Here is a 21946-nt window from a genome sequence, read left to right as displayed (position 1 = left end):
TTCGGTCCCCAGCTCTGAAAAAAAGAACCAAAAAAAAAAAAAAAAAAAGAGCATCGACCGCCTCTTCCAGAGGTCCTGAGTTCAATTCCTAGCAGCCACATGGTAGCTCACAACTGCCCATAAATGGTGCCCTCTTCTGGTGTGTCTGAAAACAGCTACAGTGTACTCGTGTACTAGTACTAGTAAAAAAAAAAAAAAAAGACAAGAAGGTAGAGAGAACCAGCAGGAGAGGAAAAGGAGAAAGAATAAATGTTGGGAACTGAGGGGCTTAGATGCAAAGAAACTGCTAAATGTATGCCTGGAAATGCCATCATGAAATCCACTCTTTTGAGTGACTAATGGGAACTAATTTTTTTAAAAAAATTAAAGCAAGGCAAATTATCAAAGCAAAGCAAATTTAAGTAAGAAACACCACCTGCTGTAGAGAGGACATCTTGTGTATTGTATGGATGCATCACGTGTCAATTAAAAAGCCTATGTAGGCAGGAAATAGAGGCAGGACATCCAGGAGGAGAAAGAATTCTGGGAGAGCCAGGTGGGAGATTGGCGGGAAAATGTGACAAGATGGACGCATGGTACCTGAGCACAGGTAACCAGCCACGTGGCAAAATGTAGGCTAGAATAAATGGAATATTTTAAGTTATATCTAGTCAGAGAAGAGCCTAGCTATATGGCCAAGGTATTCGTCTTAGTGTGGTGTTTCATAAAAGGAGGAAGAGGAGGAGGAGGAGGAGGAGGAGGAGGAGGAGGAGAAGGAGAAGGAGAAGGAGAAGAAGAAGAAGAAGAAGAAGAAGAAGAAGAAGAAGAAGAAGAAGAAGAAGAAGAAGAAGAAGAAGAAGAAGAAGAAGAAGAAGAAGAAAGGGGAGGTGGAGGAGGAGGGAAGGGAGGAAGGAAGGAGAAGGAGGAGAGGGAGAAGGAGAAGGAGAAGAAGCAACAGCGGCCAGGATATGTTTGATAGGGTCAACTATGATGAAGTGTAAGCAGAGTGCCTTGGTGGGTCCATGCTGAAGCCCTTCTTTCTGAGGCACCAGCCATACAACAGAGTACAGTATAGAATAGAGTTTATTTAGGGGCATGGGTAGGTGAATAGAGACAGACCGGGTGCCTGGGGGTGGGGGGAGAGAGACAGACAGAGAGAGGGGGGGGTGGGGGAGAAGAGGCCAGCCAGGAACACTTAGAGGACAGGGTCAGAGAGACAAAAAGGTAAAAAGAGTAAGGAAGGGCCAAACAGCCCCTTTTACATCAAGCCAGGCTACCTGTTACTGTTACAGTTACAGCCAGGTGACTGTTGGGTGGAGCTTAGAAGGAAAGCAAACAGGTAGGGCTTTACTGCTGTGAACAGACACCACGGCCAAGGTAACTCTTATAAGGGACAACATTTACTTGGGGTTAGCTTACAGGTTCAGAGGTTCAGTCCGTTATCATCAAGGATGAAGCATGGCAGCATCCAGGCAGGCATGGTGCAGGAGGAGCTGAGAGTTCTCCATCTTCATCTGAAGGCTGCTAGGAGAAGACTGAGTTCCAGGCAGCTAGGATGAGGGTCTTAAAGCCCACACTCACAGTGACACACTTCCTCCAAGGCCACACCTACTACAACAAGGCCACATCTCCAAAAAGTACCACTCCCTGGACCAAGTATATTCAAAATCACCACAGTATTCATAAACATATTTTGAGTCTGAGTCTTAGTCTTATTTCTGGGAGCATGGGGATGGGAGGCAGAACCGGGTCTAACTTATACAGTCTGCAGAGTCAAACAAGTCCTATTCCTTTAATACCAGTAAAAACTCATTTTATCAAGAAAGTATAGAATACCTTGCCAGTCGGTGGGTGAGTTGGAAACACGATCAGGCTCCAGATAATATTTCCTTGGAGCCAAAGAGTCCTCATTCTAGGAATCTATCTTTACATAATCAATTATTAATAGCTACCTATTCTCCCCATCTGCATAGCGTAGTGAAACCTCAGCCTCATATCCATTGACCAGAGTGAATCAGTGCAGTCAGAAAGCACCAGCCAGACTCTATTAGGGACCATAATGCAGCCCTCGAGAATGTCCAAGTTCATTCATTGACCCGAAAAGATATTAGTCTTTCATTGAGAAATCCAGCGGAAATTCAGTATGACCCAGCTTTATAAGAAAACAATTGCGTGCACATTATACTCATGCTCACGAAAATCAGAAATAATATGGATCAACATCTTCCTAAGGATGGATATGCTGAGGTAGTAAAAATACAGGGGGCAAGATTGCCCAGTAAGTAAAGGCGTCTGCCAATAAGCTTGACAACACGTGTTTGATTCCCCTGGACGCACACGAGAAACGAGCTTCTTTTTGTTGAAGCTTTCTTTTGTTATTCTTTACCCATATAATAATATATCCTCATTATAATTTCCCCTCCCCCCACTCCTCCCAGTTTCTCTGCCCCCTCTCCCCTCCAAATCTGCTCCCTTTTAACCTCTCATTAGAAAAAGAAAACAGGCTTGTAAGAGATAACAACCAAACATGACAAAATGAAAGATGAAGCAAAAACTGTCATATCCAATTCGGACATAGCAAGTCAACAGAAGGAAAAGGGTTCCAAGAGCAGGCACAAGAGACCCACTCCTTCTCACAGAAAGAAGTCCCATAAAAATTTAACCTAGTTGCTATAGTGTATACACAGAGGACCTGGTGCAGACCCACGCAGGCCCTGCGCTTGCTGCTTCAATCTCTGTAAGCTCGTGTGTAACTTGCTTAGTTGATCCAGAGGACCTTGTTCTCCTGGTGCCCTCCATCTTCTCTGGCTCCTAAAGTATTTCCACCTCCCCTTCCTCAGGACTCTCTGAGCCGTGAGTGGAGGGATTTGAAGGAGATCTCCCATTTAGACTCTGTCCTCATAATGTCTAGCTGTGGGTCTCTGTGCTGTTGTAGAGTATTTGGTCACACTGTGAACCCCAAAATTGTGAAGTGGAAAAAAAACCTGTTTCTTGTTGTTGTGTGGTTCAGCCCTAGCACATGCCTTTAACCCAAGAGCTTTCTGTAAACAAGAGCTAAGTAGGTCAAGAGGCAGAGCAAGCAACCAGTTGACAGAGAGTGAACGTTAGAAAACTCAGGAAAGACAAAGGAGGGTCTGTGAGTTAAAGGGTGTTGAAGACAGTGTGGAGAAGGAGGTCAGCTGGATGCTTTCTCTGCTCTCTGAGCCAGCAGGCTTTCACCACACTGTCTGGCTCCTGAGTCTTCATTTGGTAAATTAAACATTTGGGATTGTTGTTTTAAGAACAACACCGCATCCGTTCCCATCTGCTGCTGGAGGAAGCCTCTTTGCTGATGATTGGGTAAGGCAAGGGCAGGGTGGTACACAGAGGTGTGGAGCTCACACAGCTCCTGCCCCCAACATGATACAACCGCACTGTCACCCTGACTCAGCAACAACAAGATATCTGAGATAAAGAATGGTTTGTTCGGGGCTGGGGATTTAGCTCAGTGGTAGAGCGCTTACCTAGGAAGCGCAAGGCCCTGGGTTCGGTCCCCAGCTCCGAAAAAAAAGAACCAAAAAAAAAAAAAAAAAAAAGAATGGTTTGTTTTCTGGATTGGGTCTCCTCATAAGACTTCAGTGGTCCATTCTGTCCCCAGAAACCATGAAGTTCACAATCCAGTGCCATCAGAAATCATGATCTGTGTTGCCACTGGCTGTTATGGGCAAGAAAGTTCTTCTTGGTCTGGTATCTATGACTGCAGACTCATAACAGAATGAGAGATGTCGGACCCTCCAGTTTGATCCCTGCTGAGCCCTGCTGATGCATGTGGAAGCCTTTTGTTCCTAACAAAAGAACGCCCTGGCCCTGAACAGCATGCCTGGGCTATGATACACCTGGGCGATAACACTGCTAATCGGTTCTTGGTTTTTGTTCCTCTTTCTTTGCTCCTGAGGGCATAAGATGGTTTTTCCACTCTGCTTCCTGGATTTCTCCACCCGGTGAACTTGGGGCATATATTCAGTGAATCAAGTAAAAGATTTTGCCTTCTCATACACAAATGACCCGAGTATGTGTTTTTTCTTAAACCTCACAGGCCTATGCCAAGCTCTCGTTACCGTGTCGGTACCGTACCAACAGAGAGACATTGAAGCTTCTATGTAACAAACTCCTCCTACCTCCACCCCAAAAAAAAGAAAAAGAGAAAAAGAAACAGTCCACCCAGGAAGTTCTTGAAGGGAGTCCTTTAAAAGCTATGATGAAGATACTGACGTGTATCTCCTCACAGCTGATGGCTTCCTGTGAGTAATGGAGAAGGTCTCTGTTCTTTTAAAGGGTGTTAGCAACAGAACCGTCCATGGGCAACCAGAAACAGTTTACAGCAAGTTTCTGAAACCAGTGATGACGCCATCCCTAGGCAACAAAGACCCTCCTGCATCTGTTGCCGTGGCAACCACCTCACACCCTGTGCGTATGCATTACCTGCGTTGCCTGCATCACCTGTGTTAGTTGCCTGTGTTACCTATGCCATGACGAGTATAAAAGAGACAGACCCTGACCCAAAGCCCTCTCTCTCTTCCTCATTTCTTCCCCTCACCACCAACCCCCACCCCCTTCTTTCAGAGGCTCCAGTGACTATATGGGCAACGCAAATTGGTGGGTTGCATTTGCTTGGTTGTTGTTTTGTTTTGTTTTCAGAGGAGGGTTGTAAAGATGGGAGGGTGACCCTTGGAGGTATGGAAATCCAGCATTGCACAAAACTTCCAAATAATTAATAAAAATATTAATGTTGGGGGAAAATGAATATAAGAAGAGTAAGAATGAAAATGATGTGGGTGGGGAGAAACTGATAAAGTCCAGGTTGGATTGAGAACAAGATATACTAAAAGAGTGCCGGAGAGGTAGTTAGGTCTGAACACACGGAAGGAAGAAGGGGTGTGGCACTGCCCTTTGCCCCAGCAACATCATGCCAAGCATCTGCAGAACACACCATAATGGTCACTAGTTAGCACAGGCTGTCATATGTTATTATCCAAAGAGATATTTGTGTCTGCTCTGTAGGGGCGTGAGCCTTCCAACCTGGAGCTGATCGCTGGCTGCTTCAAGAAGGACCCAAGGTTTCTGTCTAGCATCCTCCAGTCAAGATTTCCCAGCTCCGTCCATGGGATGAGGACCAAAAGAGAGCAGTTGCTCGTTGGGAGCCGTTCTGCACTTAGTTGGGTCCGCTGCCCCCACAGCAAAGCTGACTCTTGTTCCTTTTCCCTCATCCGGGAGGACTTGGCTTTCAAGGCCAGTGTTCTTACAGGTTTTCTTCACATTCTGGTGACCAACATTCAGGTGAGGCCAGCATCCTAACCGAAGATCCGGCTCCCAAGCCTGGTTGAGGACTTGTCTGAATCTGCTTCCTCTCTGCTCAGTCTCCTCTGGGCGAGCAGCCATGGAAACAGAGCTGGATCACCCAGGTTCCGTGTTCCTGTAGGAAGTAGTTTCAAGAAGGTTTATAGTAACCGTGCAAAGAAGGTTGTAAATCAAAGCAATTTAAAATCACACTGGTGGGTATACAGAGAAGCGGTCACAGCAAGATTGGGGGAATCTCCCCTAGAGGCCTCAGATGCGGTCTGATGATATCCTTAGCTTTGGGTTCGATAGAAGCTAGTGGTCTGCGAATAGATTTCAAAAGGATGAAATTGGTCAAAAACGGTGTGGTCAGATTGACGCCTGCAGCGGTGAGAAGGAAGGATGTGAGCAAATAAGAATCACTGAAACTCCCAAAGCAAACGACGGAACTGGAAGATGACTCAGCAGTACCGTGACTGTCGCCCAGGCCTGATGGCTTAACCTGAGTTCAACTCCCAGAAACCATGTGTCTTACTTAGGGTCGCTATTGCTGTGATGAACTACTGTGACCAAACCAACTTGGGGAGGAGAGAGTTTATTCAGCTTACACTTCCACAGCACTGTTCGTCAGGACAGGGACTCAAATGGGAAAGAAACCCAGAGGCAGGAGCTGATACAGAGACCATGGAGGGGATGGTGTTTCCTGGCTTGCTCAACCTGCTTTCTTATAGAACCCAGGACTACCAATCTAGGGATGGCAACACAATGGTCCTCTCCTATCAACCACTAATTAATTAAGAAAATGCCTTACAGGCTAGCCTACAGGCAGAGCTCATAGAGGCTTTTCTCAATTGAGTTTCCTTCCTCTCAGTTGACTTTAGCTTGTGTCCAGTTGACATAGACTAGGTAGCATGCCATGTAAAGACAGAAGATGAGAACCAACTTCGTAGAGTTGTCCTCTGACCTCCATCTCCACATGTATGCATAAACACACACACACACACACACACACACACACACACACACACAACCACTATTTAGAAAAAGAGGAGGAGAAAGAAGAAGATGAAGAAGAGGAGGACGAAAAGGTAGACCCAGAGACTGGACTGGGGTCTTCCCAAAATCATTCTCAGAAGCATTGTTTTGTATTTTTAGTTTTTTGGAGGAATGGCCTGGATGTCTGTGCACCACTTGCATGCCTGATGCCCATGGAAGCCAGAGAGGGTATCGGACCCCCAGAAACTAGAGTTACAGATAGTTGCAAGCTGCTATGTGGGTGCTGGGAATTGAACCAGGGCCCTCAGAAAGGGCGGCCAGTGCTCTGACACATAAGGCTTATAGCATATCCTAGCATTGCTCCAGGCTTAAGATCCATGCGGTCCCAGCCTATCACCAAGCTAGACAACAATGTCCTGAGTTCAGGATCCTTCCCTAATACTGCAAAGGCCACAGTGGCCCCAGTGGCCCCAGGGATGGGGACCATGTTAAATGGCCTATGCAGGAACCATAGACTGTTGGCTTGGCTTAAATCAGTGGTTCTCTGCCTTCTTAATGCTGTGACCCTTTAATATAGTTCCTCACATTGTAGTGCTCCAACAATAAAATTATTGTTGTTTCTACTTTTTAACTGTAATTTTGCTACTGTTATGAATTTGATATGCAAGATAGCTGATATGCAACCCCTGTCAAAGACCACCGAGGTTATGGCCCACAGGTTGAGAGCAGCTGGTTTAAAGGGTTTTTCTGAGGTAACCAAGTATGCAGAGACTCCAATAAATATATCTTCAAATGCAGAGTCACCCCATGGCCACCAGGATGCAGAAGAATCCAAGAAACCGGTTTCACCAAAGAGACAAAAGAAGGTGCCAGAGACATAATGAGACAAGACTACGTTTTGAAAATCAGGGAGTTTATCACACATCAGAAAAACAATAAAAAGAATAATAAATAACTAAGGAGACAATTGACAGTAGATTGATTTTAAAAAATATAAAAAAGGCAGGGAACCGAACAAGGCACTGGGCACAAGGGATGAAAAATCCAATATCCAGCACTGACTACTCAATTAAGTAGAGGAATCCATGAGCTCCGAGGGTGCTTGTTTGACAAACTATGGTTAGAAGGAAAAAGAGAACAAAAAGGAATGAAAAATGTACACAGAGCTTAGCAGGCACGGTGGTGCACACCTGTAGTCTCAGTTCCAGGGAGTCAGTGAGGTCCATGCAAGTCCTGGGGTAGCCTGGTCTACATAGTGAGTTCCACACCACTCCGGACTATATGATGAGATCCATCCTCAGAAAGAGAGAGGTAGAGAAGAAACCAGGGAGAGGGAGAGGGAGAGGGAGAGGGAGAGGGAGAGGGAGAGGGAGAGGGAGAGGGAGAGGGAGAGGGAGAGGGAGAGGGAGAGGGAGAGGGAGAGGGAGAGGGAGGAGGAAAATGAATTCGAGGGTAAGAAGGGTCCATGGATAGAGGCTCTTGCCACCAAGACTCACAACCTGGGTTCAATCCCTGAAGGGATCCAGAAGATAGAAGGAGAGAAGTATCTTCCACAGCTAGTCCTCTGAGTTCCACACCAGCATTGTGGCACTCCTGTACTCACCTCACACATGTATACACACATGCTTGCATAGAAGAAAGGAAGGAAGGAAGGAAGGAAGGAAGGAAGGAGAAAGGAAGACAGAGAGGGAGAGATGGGGGGAGTGAAGGATTCCTATGGTAACACAAAAAAGCAAATGTCTGAGTCATTCAGGTTGGCATTCAAATGGGAGAAAAGAGTAATGAAAGAGTGGGAAACTTACGTAAAGAAGAATAAAATAATGGCTGGAGAGATGGCTCAGCAGTTAAGAGCACAGACTGCTCTTCCAGAAGTCCTAAGGTCAATCCCCAGCAACCACAAGGTGGCTCACAACCATCTGTAATGGGATCTGATGACTTCTGTCTGATGCCCTATTTTGTCATGCAGGCACACATGCAAATACAGCACTTATACACATAAAAATACATGCATAAATAAATCTTTTTAATAATAATAATAAAGCAGAAAAATCAAATTAAAGTCAAGGTCTCCAGCTAGGTTCAGCACAAGTGAGATTGTTGCTAAGACATTATAATTAAGTTGCCAAAGTTCAAAGACACAGAAGGATCTTAGAAGCAGGAAGAGAAACAAAGCAAACCGCGCATGTGCGCCCCTGGCAGAGATCTCAGCAGAACCCTAACAGATCAAGGGACAGTGGAATGATGTATTCAGAGGACTAAGGGAGAGATCTGCCGAGCAAGAATAATTCTGCACCCAGCAAGATGTCCTCCAGAGTGAAGGAGAGGTGGGCACGTTCAAAAAAACAAAAGCGGACGTTGCCGTTGTCGGTCTCCACCGAAATGCTCCAGGGAGTTCTGCAATCTGGAGGAATGGGACACTGGAAAGCATCAAAGTCTAAGCTCACAGGCAAAAGTCAGTCAAGTGTTGAGAGCTCTAATAATGTAGGGGGGGAGTGGAGGGTGAGGGGGGAATGTCAGTTGCACCTTCAGCATGAGAAGAAAAGAGAAAAGACTGAAAATAATAAGCAAATGATTTGTAAGGTGATGAGGAACACAAAAGCTGTAAAAGGTGGCATCTCCAACCAGGAAGGTGGCAACAAGGAGAGTTTCAGCGCCGAAGGGTTTTACTTTCCTTTGTTGTCAAGACTAAGCTGTTATCAGCCTGTGGTGTTATCACCTAGAATATGTTTCTCGTAAGCCTCATGATAACCAGCAAGTAGAAATCTATAGCTGAAAGAAACAGGGGGAAAAAAGCAAGGGATCAAAATGCATTGGCTGGGGATTTAGCTCAGTGGTAGAGCGCTTACCTAGGAAGCGCAAGGCCCTGGGTTCGGTCCCCAGCTCCGAAAAAAAGAACCAAAAAAAAAAAAAAAAAATGCATCACCAGGAGAAAATCTCTTAACCACAAAGGAAGACAGTGAGAGGAGAGAGGAATAAGGAATCTACATTGTAACACATTGAAAACAACTAACAAAATAGCGAAGGAAAATCTGACCTAACAAATCCTTGCACTTAAGTGGACTCAACGCTGTGGTCCTCTTAATTCTCCAGAATAGATACATAGATACATACACAAGATCCACCACGTGCTGTCTGCAGAAATCCACTTAAGGGTTTAATTTATTGTTAATTACCTCTCTCTCTCTCTCTCTCTCTCTCTCTCTCTCTCTCTCTCTGTGTGTGTGTGTGTGTGTGTGTGTGTGTGTGTGTGTGTGTGTGCTTGTACATGTGAGGGCAGTGCCTGGAGATACCAGAAGAGGATACCAGAGCCTCTGCAGTTGGAGTTATAAGTGGTTGTGAGCTGCCTGTCATGGGTGCTAAGAGCCAAGCTTGGGTCCTCTGAAAGAGCAGCGTGTACTCTTTTTTTTTCTTACCCACCTCCCAGCATGTACTCTTAACCCCTGAGCCAGCGCTCTCCTTCACCAAGACGCACTGTAGCAATAAGAACACAGATGAAGGCAAAGCGAAGGGATGGGGAAAATATCCCAGGCCAGTGAAAACCAAAAGAAAGACACAACAATTACATGGACATAAAACCAACTTCAAGTCAAAAGACTGTAAGAGAGAGGGGGGGTTGAGGAGAGAACAAGAGAAGTGGAGAGGGAGAGGATCACTGTATCAAGATAAACCCACTCAGCAAAAAGAGACAGCAATTATCAATTTGTATGCACCCAACACCAGAGACCAATATATAAAGTGAATGTGGAACTCTGAGAAAGGAGAGAGCAATTATAATGTGATGGTATTGAGGGTCTGCAACACTTTGCTTTGAGGGATCATCTGAACCGAAAGTCAATAACAGAACATAAATAACAGACACATAATAGCTTCCATCACATAAGGGACCACACATCTTCTCAACTGCACATGAGACAGCTCCAGGACGGGTCAGTCATCAAGTCAACAGATTCAGGAAGACAGAAACTGCATCAAGAACTTTTCTAATCACCGTGGTATAAAACCATAAATCAATACCAGGAGGAACATTGGAAAATTTACAAATGTGTGAAAATTAAATCACATGTTCTAAACGGCCAATGGATTGGCAACAAATTTAAAAAGAAAAATTAAACATTTCTTAGGGCAAACAAAAAATGGAAACGACAATACTTTAAAATCTTAGAGATCCAGCAAAGATAAAAGTTTACAAAAGAGTATGTATATAAGAAGAGATATAGTCGGGTATGTCAAATATAAGGCCAGCCTGGGCTATATAATAAGTCCCAGGCCAACCTGAGCTATCCTGTGAGATTTGTTTAAAAGATCCATTGGAATTGCTTAGTAGGTAAGGGCGCTTGCCACCTAGGCTGATAACGGGAGCTCTCTGCTTAAAACTTCACAAGGTGTTACACACACAGACACGCACACATACATATGCACACACACACACACACACACACACACTCACACATGCACACACACAAAAACATAACACACACTCTGTGGCAAATGGATGATGGATGTGCACATAGACATGCACCATGCCCCTACGTATGCACGCACTCATAATTATCATAATTTTAAATGGGGGGGGGACTCAAATAAGGAACCTGAAATCAATCACAGCTTAAGATAAGAGCTAAGAAGGAAGCAAATAACAAAGATCAAAGACGAAACAGAAACTAGGAAACCAGAGAAGCAATCAGCAGGATCACCGCTCAGTTAGTTCAGTTCCTGTCAAGCATGCGCAAAGACACGGCTTGCCTGACAGGCATGCGCAAAGACACAGCTTGCCTGACAGGCATGCGCAAAGACACAGCTTAGAGTCTCAGAGCTGCATCTGACTGGGACTGTGCCCACCTATCATCCCAGCACTCGAGAGGTATAAGGAGAGTCATAAGTTCAAGGACAACCTGGGCTACTGAGGGGCAGCCTAGGCTACATGAGACTCTAGCAGAATGTCTGCACACTGTATTTTTTAAATTTGTTTTATTTCATGTGTATTGGTGCTGTGCCTACATGGACATCCGTGCACCACATTCGTGCGCCATCCACAGAGGCCAGAAGAGGATCAGACCCCACGGGACTGGATGGTTGTGAGCCACCATGTGGGCCCTGGGAATTGAACCCAGGTCCTCTGGAAGAGCAGCCAGCTCTCTTAACTGCCAAGCCATCTCACCGGCCCCAATCTGCTCTCCTTTTATTGGTCCGTTGTAACTTCTCTGGTGCCCCATTGTAGCACTGGGCTGAAATCAACTGATGGACACTGCTAGGTCCACTGGGTGGCCTCTCAGCACGCACACGCACTGGGATAGGACATTTATCTTTCAAGTGGTTGAGTCCAGGCTAGCCTAAATAATGACTCTGCACGGGAGCTGGCCCACTGACCTTGGGCATCCTCCCCTGGCCCGTATTACACTATTCCTTTTCCTTTATCATTTGCCAGGCTCGAGCAACAATCAGCAAATACGATAAACTTCAGGCGCTCCTTTGACCTAGCTTTATTATTTGTCTTATTTGGAAAAAAAAAAAAAAAACCACGCACACTAGAATGTTCTCTAGGCTACGCAAGAGACCCAAATTGAGTTCCTTTCTCAACAAAGATTCACCATGAGCAATAAGTCATGCCCATCAGCGTGTCTAGGCAGCATGGGATGCTTCCAGTTGAAATTTAAGGGGGAAAAAATCAAATAAAAGCACCCACCATCTAGTTGGCAACAACAACCAACACTGGTGGTTACTACTTGCAAGTCACTCAGCAAAACATCCATGTGCACAAGAATTGTCATCTATAGAATTCATTACTGGTCAACATATGAGGGGCTGACACTCCTGGTCATTCCTTTTGAGCTAGCTCCTGGTTACTAGGCAACCCCTGGCTAGCTGCCAGAATGTCGTGTGTGAACGCTCTTGTCCACTGAAAACTCACTGTGTTCCTGAGGCTTACTGTAAAAGGAAATACCAAGAACTAGTGTGCTGTCATTGACAAGGACAGTGAGTATCCCACGTGAGGGTGTCTGGAAACACTGGGGAGTAAGGTTTACTAACAAATCCTGACATCTCAGGCCAGAACAGAATAGTATTTAAATGTGTGATGGAAAGCCTTTAATTTAATCTGATAAACACACCAGACAGTTTGCAGATCCCAGGACCCAGATTAGCCTCCTGCGTAGATTCGTTGGTTAGAAGAGAAACAAAACGGATGCATTGGAGAGTATGAAAATGCTTTTAAGGACACACACACACACACACACACACACATACAACAATAAAGGTAATTATCATCTAATTAATAATAAAACCACAATAAAATTAGCTAAAGGAAGAGGGTTGGGTAGAGATTAAAGCAGGTGCACGATTTAAAAGGCCACCAAGACAAGGCAGACAGTTTCAAATATGAAAATGCAGTTACTTGAGTATAAAGCTAAGTATACCTGGGGAAAACAACGCCCTTTTAAAATTGTGGTAGACACCAGAGCTCACCGTCGTGATCACTTGATGTATACAGTTCAGCAGGGCCGAGCACACTCACCTTGTCTAAGCAACTGATCTGCTGAAACATCGCCACGCTGGGAGGCTCACTCTCTACAATTCAACAGCAGCCGAGCCACCCCCATGCCCGCCCAGCCCCGGGTGCCACCATCCTACTGTGTATGGCTGTGAATTTGACTTCTCTAGGCACTCAATACAAGTAGGGCCAAACAACTACAAATGCTCTTTCACAGTTTTTTGTTTAAAAATAGAAATAAAACCATTTGTTCATTCTGTGTGTATGGATGTTCCCACATGCACATGCTGTGGCGAAATGTGAAGGTTGCAGGAATTGATCCTCTCTTCCTCTCGGGTCCAAGTATTGAATTAGGATGGTCAGACTACACACACACACACACACACACACACACACACACACACACCCCAGAGCCGAGGACTGAACCCAGGGCCTTGTGCTTGCTAGGCAAGTGCTCTACCACTGAGCTAAATCCCCAACCCCTAAACAACACTTTCAAACCAGAGGAACTAGTGGCCAACATAAAAGGAACTGTCTATGCCACAAACAAGAATACAACGCAGAAAAGGAACAGGGAACGTTCTGGAACTGAAGATCCCAAGGTAGGATGATCCTAACCATAGCGTGAGTTATCAGAATTAAAGGTCCTCGCTTCATTATAGTCTTTAGACTAAAACAGGAAAACCTAAGCAAAGAGACTGGATGAACTCGAACAAGCTCCTGTAAAATGACTCCTTTGTGTATTAATAGTGGCTTCTAGTTTCTCTTTTCCAGTTGCCTTCAAAACAGAGAGAGACAAGAGCAGTAAACATCGGTTCCTCTCCATTTCTTAAGACTTGATTCTCAAGAATGAAGTCACTGTGGCTGTCGGACAAGAGCAGAGGCCGGGAAGTGTAGCTCGGTTGATAGTGTGCTTATCCAGCAAGCACAAACCCCTGCATTCAGTCCCCAGGCCAGTACAACCCTGACAGTGGTTGGTGCATGCCTGTAACCACGGCCCTTGGGAATTAGAGGCAGGGGGATCGGAAATGCAAGGGCTCCCTCTCCAGCCTAGGCTCTCCAAGACCTTATCTCGAGGTAGGAAGCGGAGCAAGGAGGAGCAGAGTTCAACCAGAAAGAAAAACCTTTGCAGTCTCTCCCTGGTCCCAAGCTGGAACATTCCGAAACCTTGTCCGATTGTTCTCAGTCAATATCTGTCTGAGCAAGCATGTCCCTGAGACCAGCCGTCCTCACTGGGGAGTATGATATCCACGTCTTATCAACTGCGAAAACGCCTCAATTCACCCCAAATTACAAACCAAGCAATAACCAAATCAAAGAGGAGAGAGCTTCATTAAAGGCAAAATCTGGGCTTGACGCTAACCCTAATTCTGCTGTGGAAGGTAATGCAGACTTCCTGGGTGGGAAGTGTTCCCTCTCGTCACACTGAGCGTTTTAATTACGCTTGATAGTCTGAAGCTATGCACTGCCATTGGGAAACCCTGGAGCAAAGGGAATGGAATTATATTTTCTGAATACTAGGAACTACCAGTCATCAAAACCTCTCAAAGACTAGAACAGTAACTCTGAAGGGAGAAAAAAAAAATCGTCTCCACCTCATTTTTTCTCTACGTCTGACCTAGCCTCGTAAAAAAGAGCCAGTAGAGTAAGTTCATGGAAAATAAATTATCCAATTAGGGATTAACAAAACTGTAACAGGGATTAGGAAATGCCCAGAGAAAAGGAACACCCTACCGCTGTGTATATAAGGGCCAAAAAGGCAGACTGCAACAGGCCATTCACTCCGCCTTTCCTGACACGAGAGCAGCTTAGTACTCTCTAAGCATCATGTTCTGCTCAGCTCAGAAAGGGTCCTGCTCCTCCCGAGTCTCCTCCTCCGGGGCTGTGGGCAGCAGGGGCTGCACTGGCAGTGGGAGCAGCTATGGGCTTGGGGGAGGCTCTGCCTGGGGCTTCCAGGGGAGCAGTAGCAGCTGGGGCCTGAGTGGGGGGTCTAAGGGTAGCATTGGAGGGGGCTTCAGTAGCTGCTCAGTAAGGGGTGGATTCGGAGCAGGCTCCAGCTTTGGTGGAGGTTCTGGCTTTGGTGGGGGCTCCAGCGGAGGCGTCTCTAGCTATGGAGGTAGTCTAGGGGGTGGTCTCGGTGGTATCGGTGGCTATGATGGGGGCCTTCTCTCTGGAAGTGAGAAGCAAACCATGCAGGGCCTCAATGACCGTCTGGCCAACTACCTAGACAAGGTCCGAGCCCTGGAGGAAGCCAACACTGATCTGGAGACTAAAATCAAGGACTGGTACGGCAGGCATGGATCTGGAAAAGATGGGCCTGGAAGAGACTACAGCCAATACTGCTCAGTCATCGAAGATCTGAAGAACCAGGTGGGGCCCTATACAGCTGTGCTCCTGTGACCTATCTGACTTTTATCCAGGTCACACACGCCGATGAGATTGTTTTTACATTTATCTCCTTGTGTGTGTGAGCGTGTCTGCATGTGTGTGTGGAGAAGGGACACGTATGTCATGGCTCAAGGGTGAAAGTCGGGGGATATCTTGTGGGAGCTGGTTCTCTCCCTGGGATGAAACTCAGGGCAGTAGACATAGTGAGTGTCTGATCACACTAAGGCATCTCCAGGGCCCTGTAATGAAATTTGAAGTCAATGAATTATTCATGTGTGCGAAATGGGTCCTGCTGTCCCTGGATTATGACAATTCCGCACAGGGCACACAATAATAGTGTTCTGTCTGAATCTCAAATTTGGGTATGGCATTTGGACAATGCCAGATGGCCAACTGACAGGTAGACGTAAGAGTGATGGTACGAAGGGGATAATTAGGGTGACCTAATTATTCATGACTCATTCTGACAGGTTAGAACATTTTTTTGTGTCTTTCTGGATTCATTAGGACGATTTTTTTTTTCTTCCTAGAGAATCTGGCAAAATGTTGCATAATGTCATCAAACTAAAAAAAATTTTAAAAAAACATTCAGCCACAGGTGTATGAGACATATATTTTTAAGTGAAATTCTGTGTTCCCATTAAAGCCTTGGCTAGGTGAGGAAATGACCCATCTTCTGATCAGCAGACACAGACAGAGGACAGTATTGTATAAAACACTGGCCTATGTCTACCCCCAACAGTTACAAAAGCTGTTTCCTGTTGCAAGAGAGCTGTGGTGCTAAGTATCCATGGGCCACGGCTAAGGGTGTCAGCGGATCAACCCACCTTTAAGAGTTTAAGGCATAGGAGACCCGGACTCTCAGCAGGTGGGCATCAAAAGCAAGAGAGAGAGCCACTGGGCATTCAAATCTTCCTCTTTCCTAGATCATTTCAGCCACCTGTGAAAATGCCAGGCTCGCTCTGCAGATTGACAACGCTAGGCTGGCTGCCGATGACTTCCGAATGAAGTAAGGACCAGGAAGTGCTTGAAAGCAAGAACCATAGGGAATTAAATGCAGTCCAATTGCTGAGGGGGAAAAAAAACCCTTGGGTGGGATCGTGACCTAAATAAAGCAGGGGTGTGCTTAGTTGGTTTTCTTTTATTTTACTGTTTGTTTAGTTTAGGGTGTTTCAAGGTGTTTTGTTTTGTTTTGTTTTGTTTCTGTTTGAGACAGATACCTGTGTAGCCCAAACAAGAGACAAACTCACTATGTAACTGAGGCTGACTTTGAACTCTTCATCTTTCTGCCTCTAGCAAGAGTGCACGCAGTTCTCTGGCTCTCGGGAGTAAACTTTAGAGACTATTGTTGGAAAAGAAGGAAAGGGAAAAAGAAAGCAAGAAAGGGTGGGAGGGAGGAAAGAAGGGGGGGTATTTTAAGGTTGATAATTATAAAAATATAGTACATGGCTAAAGCTAATACTAGAAATTTTTTTTTTCTTCTTGAGGTTTAAAAAAAAACCTTCAGAGAAACGTCAGCCATTTTCATTTATCAAAATAGTCAGGAGTGGGCTGGAGACGAAGCTCCAACAGTAAGAGCACTTTGTTGGCAAAGGCCAAGGGCTCTGGGTTCCACACAAAAAGAAAAAATGAGGAACAGTGCTCAAAGGTGAAAACTTGCCGGGGTTGTGAAAGAGAGGTGCTCTGAGAGCCGTACCCTCACCTACCTTCCCGCAACCCGCTCCAGGTATGAGCATGAACTATGCCTTCGACAGTCCTTGGAGGCCGACATCAATGGCCTACGGAAAGTGCTGGACGAAATGACCATGACTCGTTGTGACCTGGAGATGCAGATCGAGGGTCTGACTGAGGAACTGGTCTTCCTGAGGAAGAACCACGAGGAGGTAGGAACCGGCTCTACATACATGAACTGCTCTGCCGTAGGCATTTTCCACTGCATCCAATGGTGGGAAACCGTAGTCATGAGCTGGTCGGTCGAGCTTGAAGCTCCTCCGGGTGTCACGGTTTTAAATGTTTACAGTGACGCGTGCGTTAGAAGGTTGTACCTTTCGGTTCCCATCACTATGGTGCCTTTTTGTCCCCATGCTAGGAAATGAAGTGCCTGCAAGGAAGCTCTGGAGGGGACGTGACAGTAGAAATGAATGCTACCCCAGGAACCGACCTGACGAAACTACTGAATGATATGAGGGCTCAGTATGAGGCGATGGCCGAGCAGAACCGCCAGGAAGCTGAAAAACAGTTCAACGAGCGGGTAGGGTGCTACACCCAACGCCCAACCCTGCTGTCAAGCTTAAGCCACCACCTCTGCTCCTGCAGCCTGTGACAACTCTGCTTTATTTCCATGTAGAGCGCATGCCTGCAAGCCCAAATCTCTACAGATGCAGGGGCAGCCAATTGCGCCAAGAGTGAGGTCATGGAACTGAGGCGCACAGTGCAGACCCTGGAAATCGAGCTTCAGTCTCAGTTGGCCCTGGTGAGTACGGACCATTGTTTTTGTTACACTGTTTCTGTTACTTTGTTTTAAATCTCCATCAGAGTTAAGCAAATGAGTAAAAGATTAAAAAAAAAAAAAGGAAAAGATAAGCAAAGGATACTTCATTGCCAAAATGCTCTTTTAAGCACATAAAGGCAGAGAAAACAAAACTGTTTTGCTCTCTGGGCCTGGGAGATGGCTCCATGGGGACAGTATTACTTACTGTGCAGGCATGAGGACCAGAGTTCAGGTCCCCAACACCTCTGGGAAAGCTTGGGGAGGGGATACATGGAAACAAGATGGACCCATGAGTCATTTAGCCAAATCGGTGAGCTCTAGTTTCAGTGAGAGAGCTTCTGGTCTTCACATACACAAGTCCACATTCTCCCTCCCCCCCTTCCCCTCCCCCTCCCCACCCCCCTTCCTCTCCCCTCTCCCTTCCCCTCTCTCTTCATTAAAGATTTCATTTGAGTCATACCAGTGAAAGTTAAGCAAAAACAAGACAACGTAGATTATGCCCATTGTAGGTGAAAGCATGCACCTTCTCATACAAAATTGGAGGGGTTTCCAAGTCCTCAGACTTATCTTCAACGTGAATTTTCATTTTCTCTCCGTCGTAGAAATGCTCTCTGGAAGGGACCCTGGCTGACACAGAAGCTCGCTATGTGGCTCAACTGTCTGGAATCCAGACGCAGATTAGCAGCCTGGAGGAGCAGCTCAGCCAGATTCGGGGCGAGACGCAATGCCAGAGTGCAGAGTACGAATGCTTGCTGGACATCAAGACCCGCCTGGAGCAGGAGATTGAGACCTACCGTCGCCTGCTCAACGGAGATGGGGGGTAAGCAAAAGCCGCTGAGATGCTCAAGGTGGGCTTATGTAACGGAAGAGGGAAGAGGGAGGAATCAACCATATACCCCTAAAGTAATAGGGTAACAGACACAGCCCGACCAGAAGACACTTGAACCTGCATCCTGGGGCATCCCTGGGCTTCTCCCACCTTGGCAACTGCAAAGGAAAATGTTCTTTCTTCTTACCTGCAGTGGATGTGACTATAGAAACTTAGTATCCAGGCAGGTGGTATTGAATGACTCAAACTTCGGAAGCTGTTCTGGACAAGAAAAAGGTAGGCATTTTCTGAATGCTGCTGACCATGTTACCATCTAAAAGTACTTCTCCAGGGATTGACACTGAAGAGTATTTTACAATGAAATGAAAAGGCAGGCTTTACCTGTATAAGTTTACTGTTGGGCTGGGGAAATGGTCCCGGCAGAAGTGCTTTCCTGGCAAGCAGAAAGACCTGAGTTCAAGCCCTAGAAACCATGGGCAAAGCAAAAGAACAAGGAAGCAAATAACCAAACAAACAGAAAACAGCCAGGCTTATGGTACCACAGACTTATGGACTTGTTAGAGACCAAGAAAGGTAGATTGCTGGAGCTTTCTGGCTGGCCCATTTGGCTCATTCCAGGCTAGACAGAGACACTCAGTCAAAAAAAATTTAAAGAAGTGGATGTTGCCTGGAGAACCACAGCTGACTTTCACATGCATGTGTACCCACCTACACATGTGTACACTCACACACACACACACACACACACACACACACTGTATACCCACCTATACATGTGTACACACATGTTAATATTCAATAACACAATCTGAAACAGAGAGGGCACAGTCAGCCAAGTGTTGAATTTCTCCTGCTCTAAGCCTCAGTGACCGTTTGCAGACTGACCTTGTGATCCCATGATTTTCAGATCCCAGCAAGACGAGGGTAACGAAGACCATCATAGAGGAGGTGGTAGATGGTAAAGTTGTCTCATCTCAAGTCAGCAACATTTCTGAAGTGAAAATAAAATAAGCAGCTTCCAGATCAGCAGCACGTCTGTCCAAAAAAAAAAAAAAATTGGACGGGGAGCCGGTGAAATGTCCACACCAGTCTGACCATTGCGCCCGCTCACTCCCGGGAAACCTGCTACCCAAAATTAGCTGACCAGCCCACTTTCTGCTTCCTCTTATTCTTCCTATTAGGACGTTCTCTTTAAAGTAGAAAGGAGAAATTGGCTCTGACTGTTTCTGTACTCCAATAAACGTACTTTTGCAAGCTAGCAAAGTCATTTGCATGGATGTTTCTTTCCTCGGAAATTTAATATTATACTACTACATGGGGCTGGAGTCATGATTGACAGCTCATTATTGGATCGCTCAAGTTCTTTATTTAATTTAATGACTTCCCTATTAAAGTGGAGATTCCAGACATTTTGCATGTGGGGTTCAACATCACAAAGAACAGAATGGTGTCATAGCTGAAGGCAGACCTCAGTGTCCCTAATACTGTAACAGTCTAGCTCCTCAGACAAAGGTAGAAGTATTAGAATGATTAACTTCTAACTCATCAATGCCTGCTTCTTTATGTCAGTCACTGAACAGGTGTTTCACAAGCTTAGAGGAAGAAACACAAGCTACGCCTCATAGATCAACAAGTTCACAGCTGGTTGTGGCTGTTCACACCTGTAATCTCAGTACCTGGGGAAATGCCACAAGTTCCAGACGAACCTGGGTTCCGTAGTAAATTCCAAACTAGCCAAGGCTATAGAGTGTCTCGACGACAGTAAAGCTTTTTCAGTGAGGAGGAAAACTAAACATGAAGAAAACAGAGGCTACAGGGTGTTTATGGTAAAGGACATCAGCTACGCGTGGTGGTATGCGCTGATAATCCCAGCGCTTGGGAAGCAGAGGCAGGAGGATTGGGAATTCAGTGTCATCTGCAAGTTTGAGGCTAGCCTGAGCTACATAAGAGTCTATTTAAAAAAAAATAAAGAAAGAAAAGAAAGAAAAAGAAATTGATGAAACTTGATTACACAGGATTTGCCAACCACACTACAAAAATGGGGATATTAAGAGTTGACCGAATAAAAACCATAGGGGAAAAAATGCTCTACTTGTGGCGTGGAGTCCAATCTCTTTTTTTTTTTTCTTTTCTTTTTTTTCGGGGGTGGGGACCGAACCCAGGACCTTGCACTTCCTAGGCAAGTGCTCTACCACTGAGCCAAATCCCCAACCCCGGAGTCCAATCTCTTAACACTTTAAAAGTCCCAAAGAGAAGAAATGGGTTTTGGACCTTGTTCCTTTGCCAGTTATAGCCACATCTCCAACCCAAAAAAAAAGAATGAACGTCATGACTGGAGAGATGGCTCAGAGTCTAAGAGCACGAACTATTCTTACAGAGAACCAGAGTTCATTTTCTACCACCCACTTTGAGTGACTTCCAACCACTCATAACCCCAACTGCAGGGGATCCGATGTTTTTGCCCTCCAAAGGCACCTCACACGAGTATGCACACAGCTACACACACACATGCGCACAATGAAAACATAATAAAAACGAATGTTTGAAAATGAATGTCAGGGCACTCCTCCATTGGAGTCCCTCCTACTCTTGACAGTTTTTCCTCACTTTTCTTCGATGAGTCTGTTCTCTGTCCAGAACCCAAAGTACCTGGTAATCTGTAACTTGTCCTGTCACGAGCCCCAGAACATCAGGGAAGACAGAAGGGGAAGAGGATAGAGCCCAAAGGAAAGTGCAGAGCCGGAAGGGGCTAGTCCATTTCTCATGGTGCCAACACAGTAAGCTCAGGAGAGTTCTACTCAAAGTGGAAGCGTGTCCTATGCAGCCATCATCCAGCCATCCCGAGTCAGCCATAGGCCAGGCGTCTTCTCAGCTGGTTTTCTAGCTGTGGGTCCCAACTATCTGGACCTCTGTTTAAGGCTGAGGTAGCCCTTGTGGGGTTTCCAGTATCCTTTGACCCTTGTATCAAAGCAAACTGAAAATCTACTCAGGAAATTCCCTGGAGTTGAGAGCCCTGTTCCCTTCGCCGGTATTAGTCAGTATTAACATGATATATTTGTCCTTTACATGAGGAAAAGCCCAGCTATGCATGCCAAGCTACAGCGTTGCACGAGAACCCGATGCTAGGAATGTACCACATACCTAACAAGGAGGTACTGAAGAATCACGTGGATCGTGAAATTTCTTTCCGGGCCTGAATTCGATGTTAAGAACAGAATGTTTGCACATTATTCCCTATCCACCAATTACATTCGTGCTTTCACAACAGAAAGTGTTTATGTGAAAACTCTGAGGTTCAGCTCTCCAGCAGCTTCTATAGAAGCCGAGCTTTCCCTGGGTGGACTTGCCCAGGAGGAAGAGCCTCGGCTAGGAGCAAATGGGCTCTCAGCCAAGGCCAGCTTCTGATCCAGAGACTCACAGAGCTGCTCTCATCTTTGTGAACTTAAGGGGCGATGTACAG

The 21946-nt window shown here is 45.8% G+C and overlaps 1 protein-coding gene and 1 long non-coding RNA gene across 2 annotated transcripts; both read left to right on the top strand.

Moving 5' to 3' along the window:
• Positions 1-3064: 3064 nt before the first annotated feature.
• On the top strand, positions 3065-7219 carry LOC148003102 (uncharacterized). The gene is made up of 3 exons (XR_015632103.1): positions 3065-3318; positions 4055-4259; positions 5020-7219. It is a non-coding gene; the product is annotated as an uncharacterized LOC148003102 (long non-coding RNA).
• Positions 7220-14605: 7386 nt separating this feature from the next.
• Positions 14606-19744, top strand: Krt24 (keratin 24). The gene is given in 8 exon segments (NM_001004131.2): positions 14606-15148; positions 16093-16175; positions 16893-17049; positions 17256-17417; positions 17514-17639; positions 18260-18477; positions 18680-18762; positions 19394-19744. Coding segments are annotated over 8 exon segments (1476 nt in total). The 3' UTR covers positions 19498-19744.
• Positions 19745-21946: the final 2202 nt, after the last annotated feature.

The sequence above is a fragment of the Rattus norvegicus genome, chromosome 10 (assembly GCF_021556685.1).
Source record: "Rattus norvegicus strain SHRSP/BbbUtx chromosome 10, alternate assembly SHRSP_T2T, whole genome shotgun sequence".
NCBI lineage: Eukaryota > Metazoa > Chordata > Mammalia > Rodentia > Muridae > Rattus > Rattus norvegicus.
The sequence above is the reverse complement of the archived record's forward strand: the minus strand, read 5'-3'. Positions and strand labels throughout refer to the sequence as shown.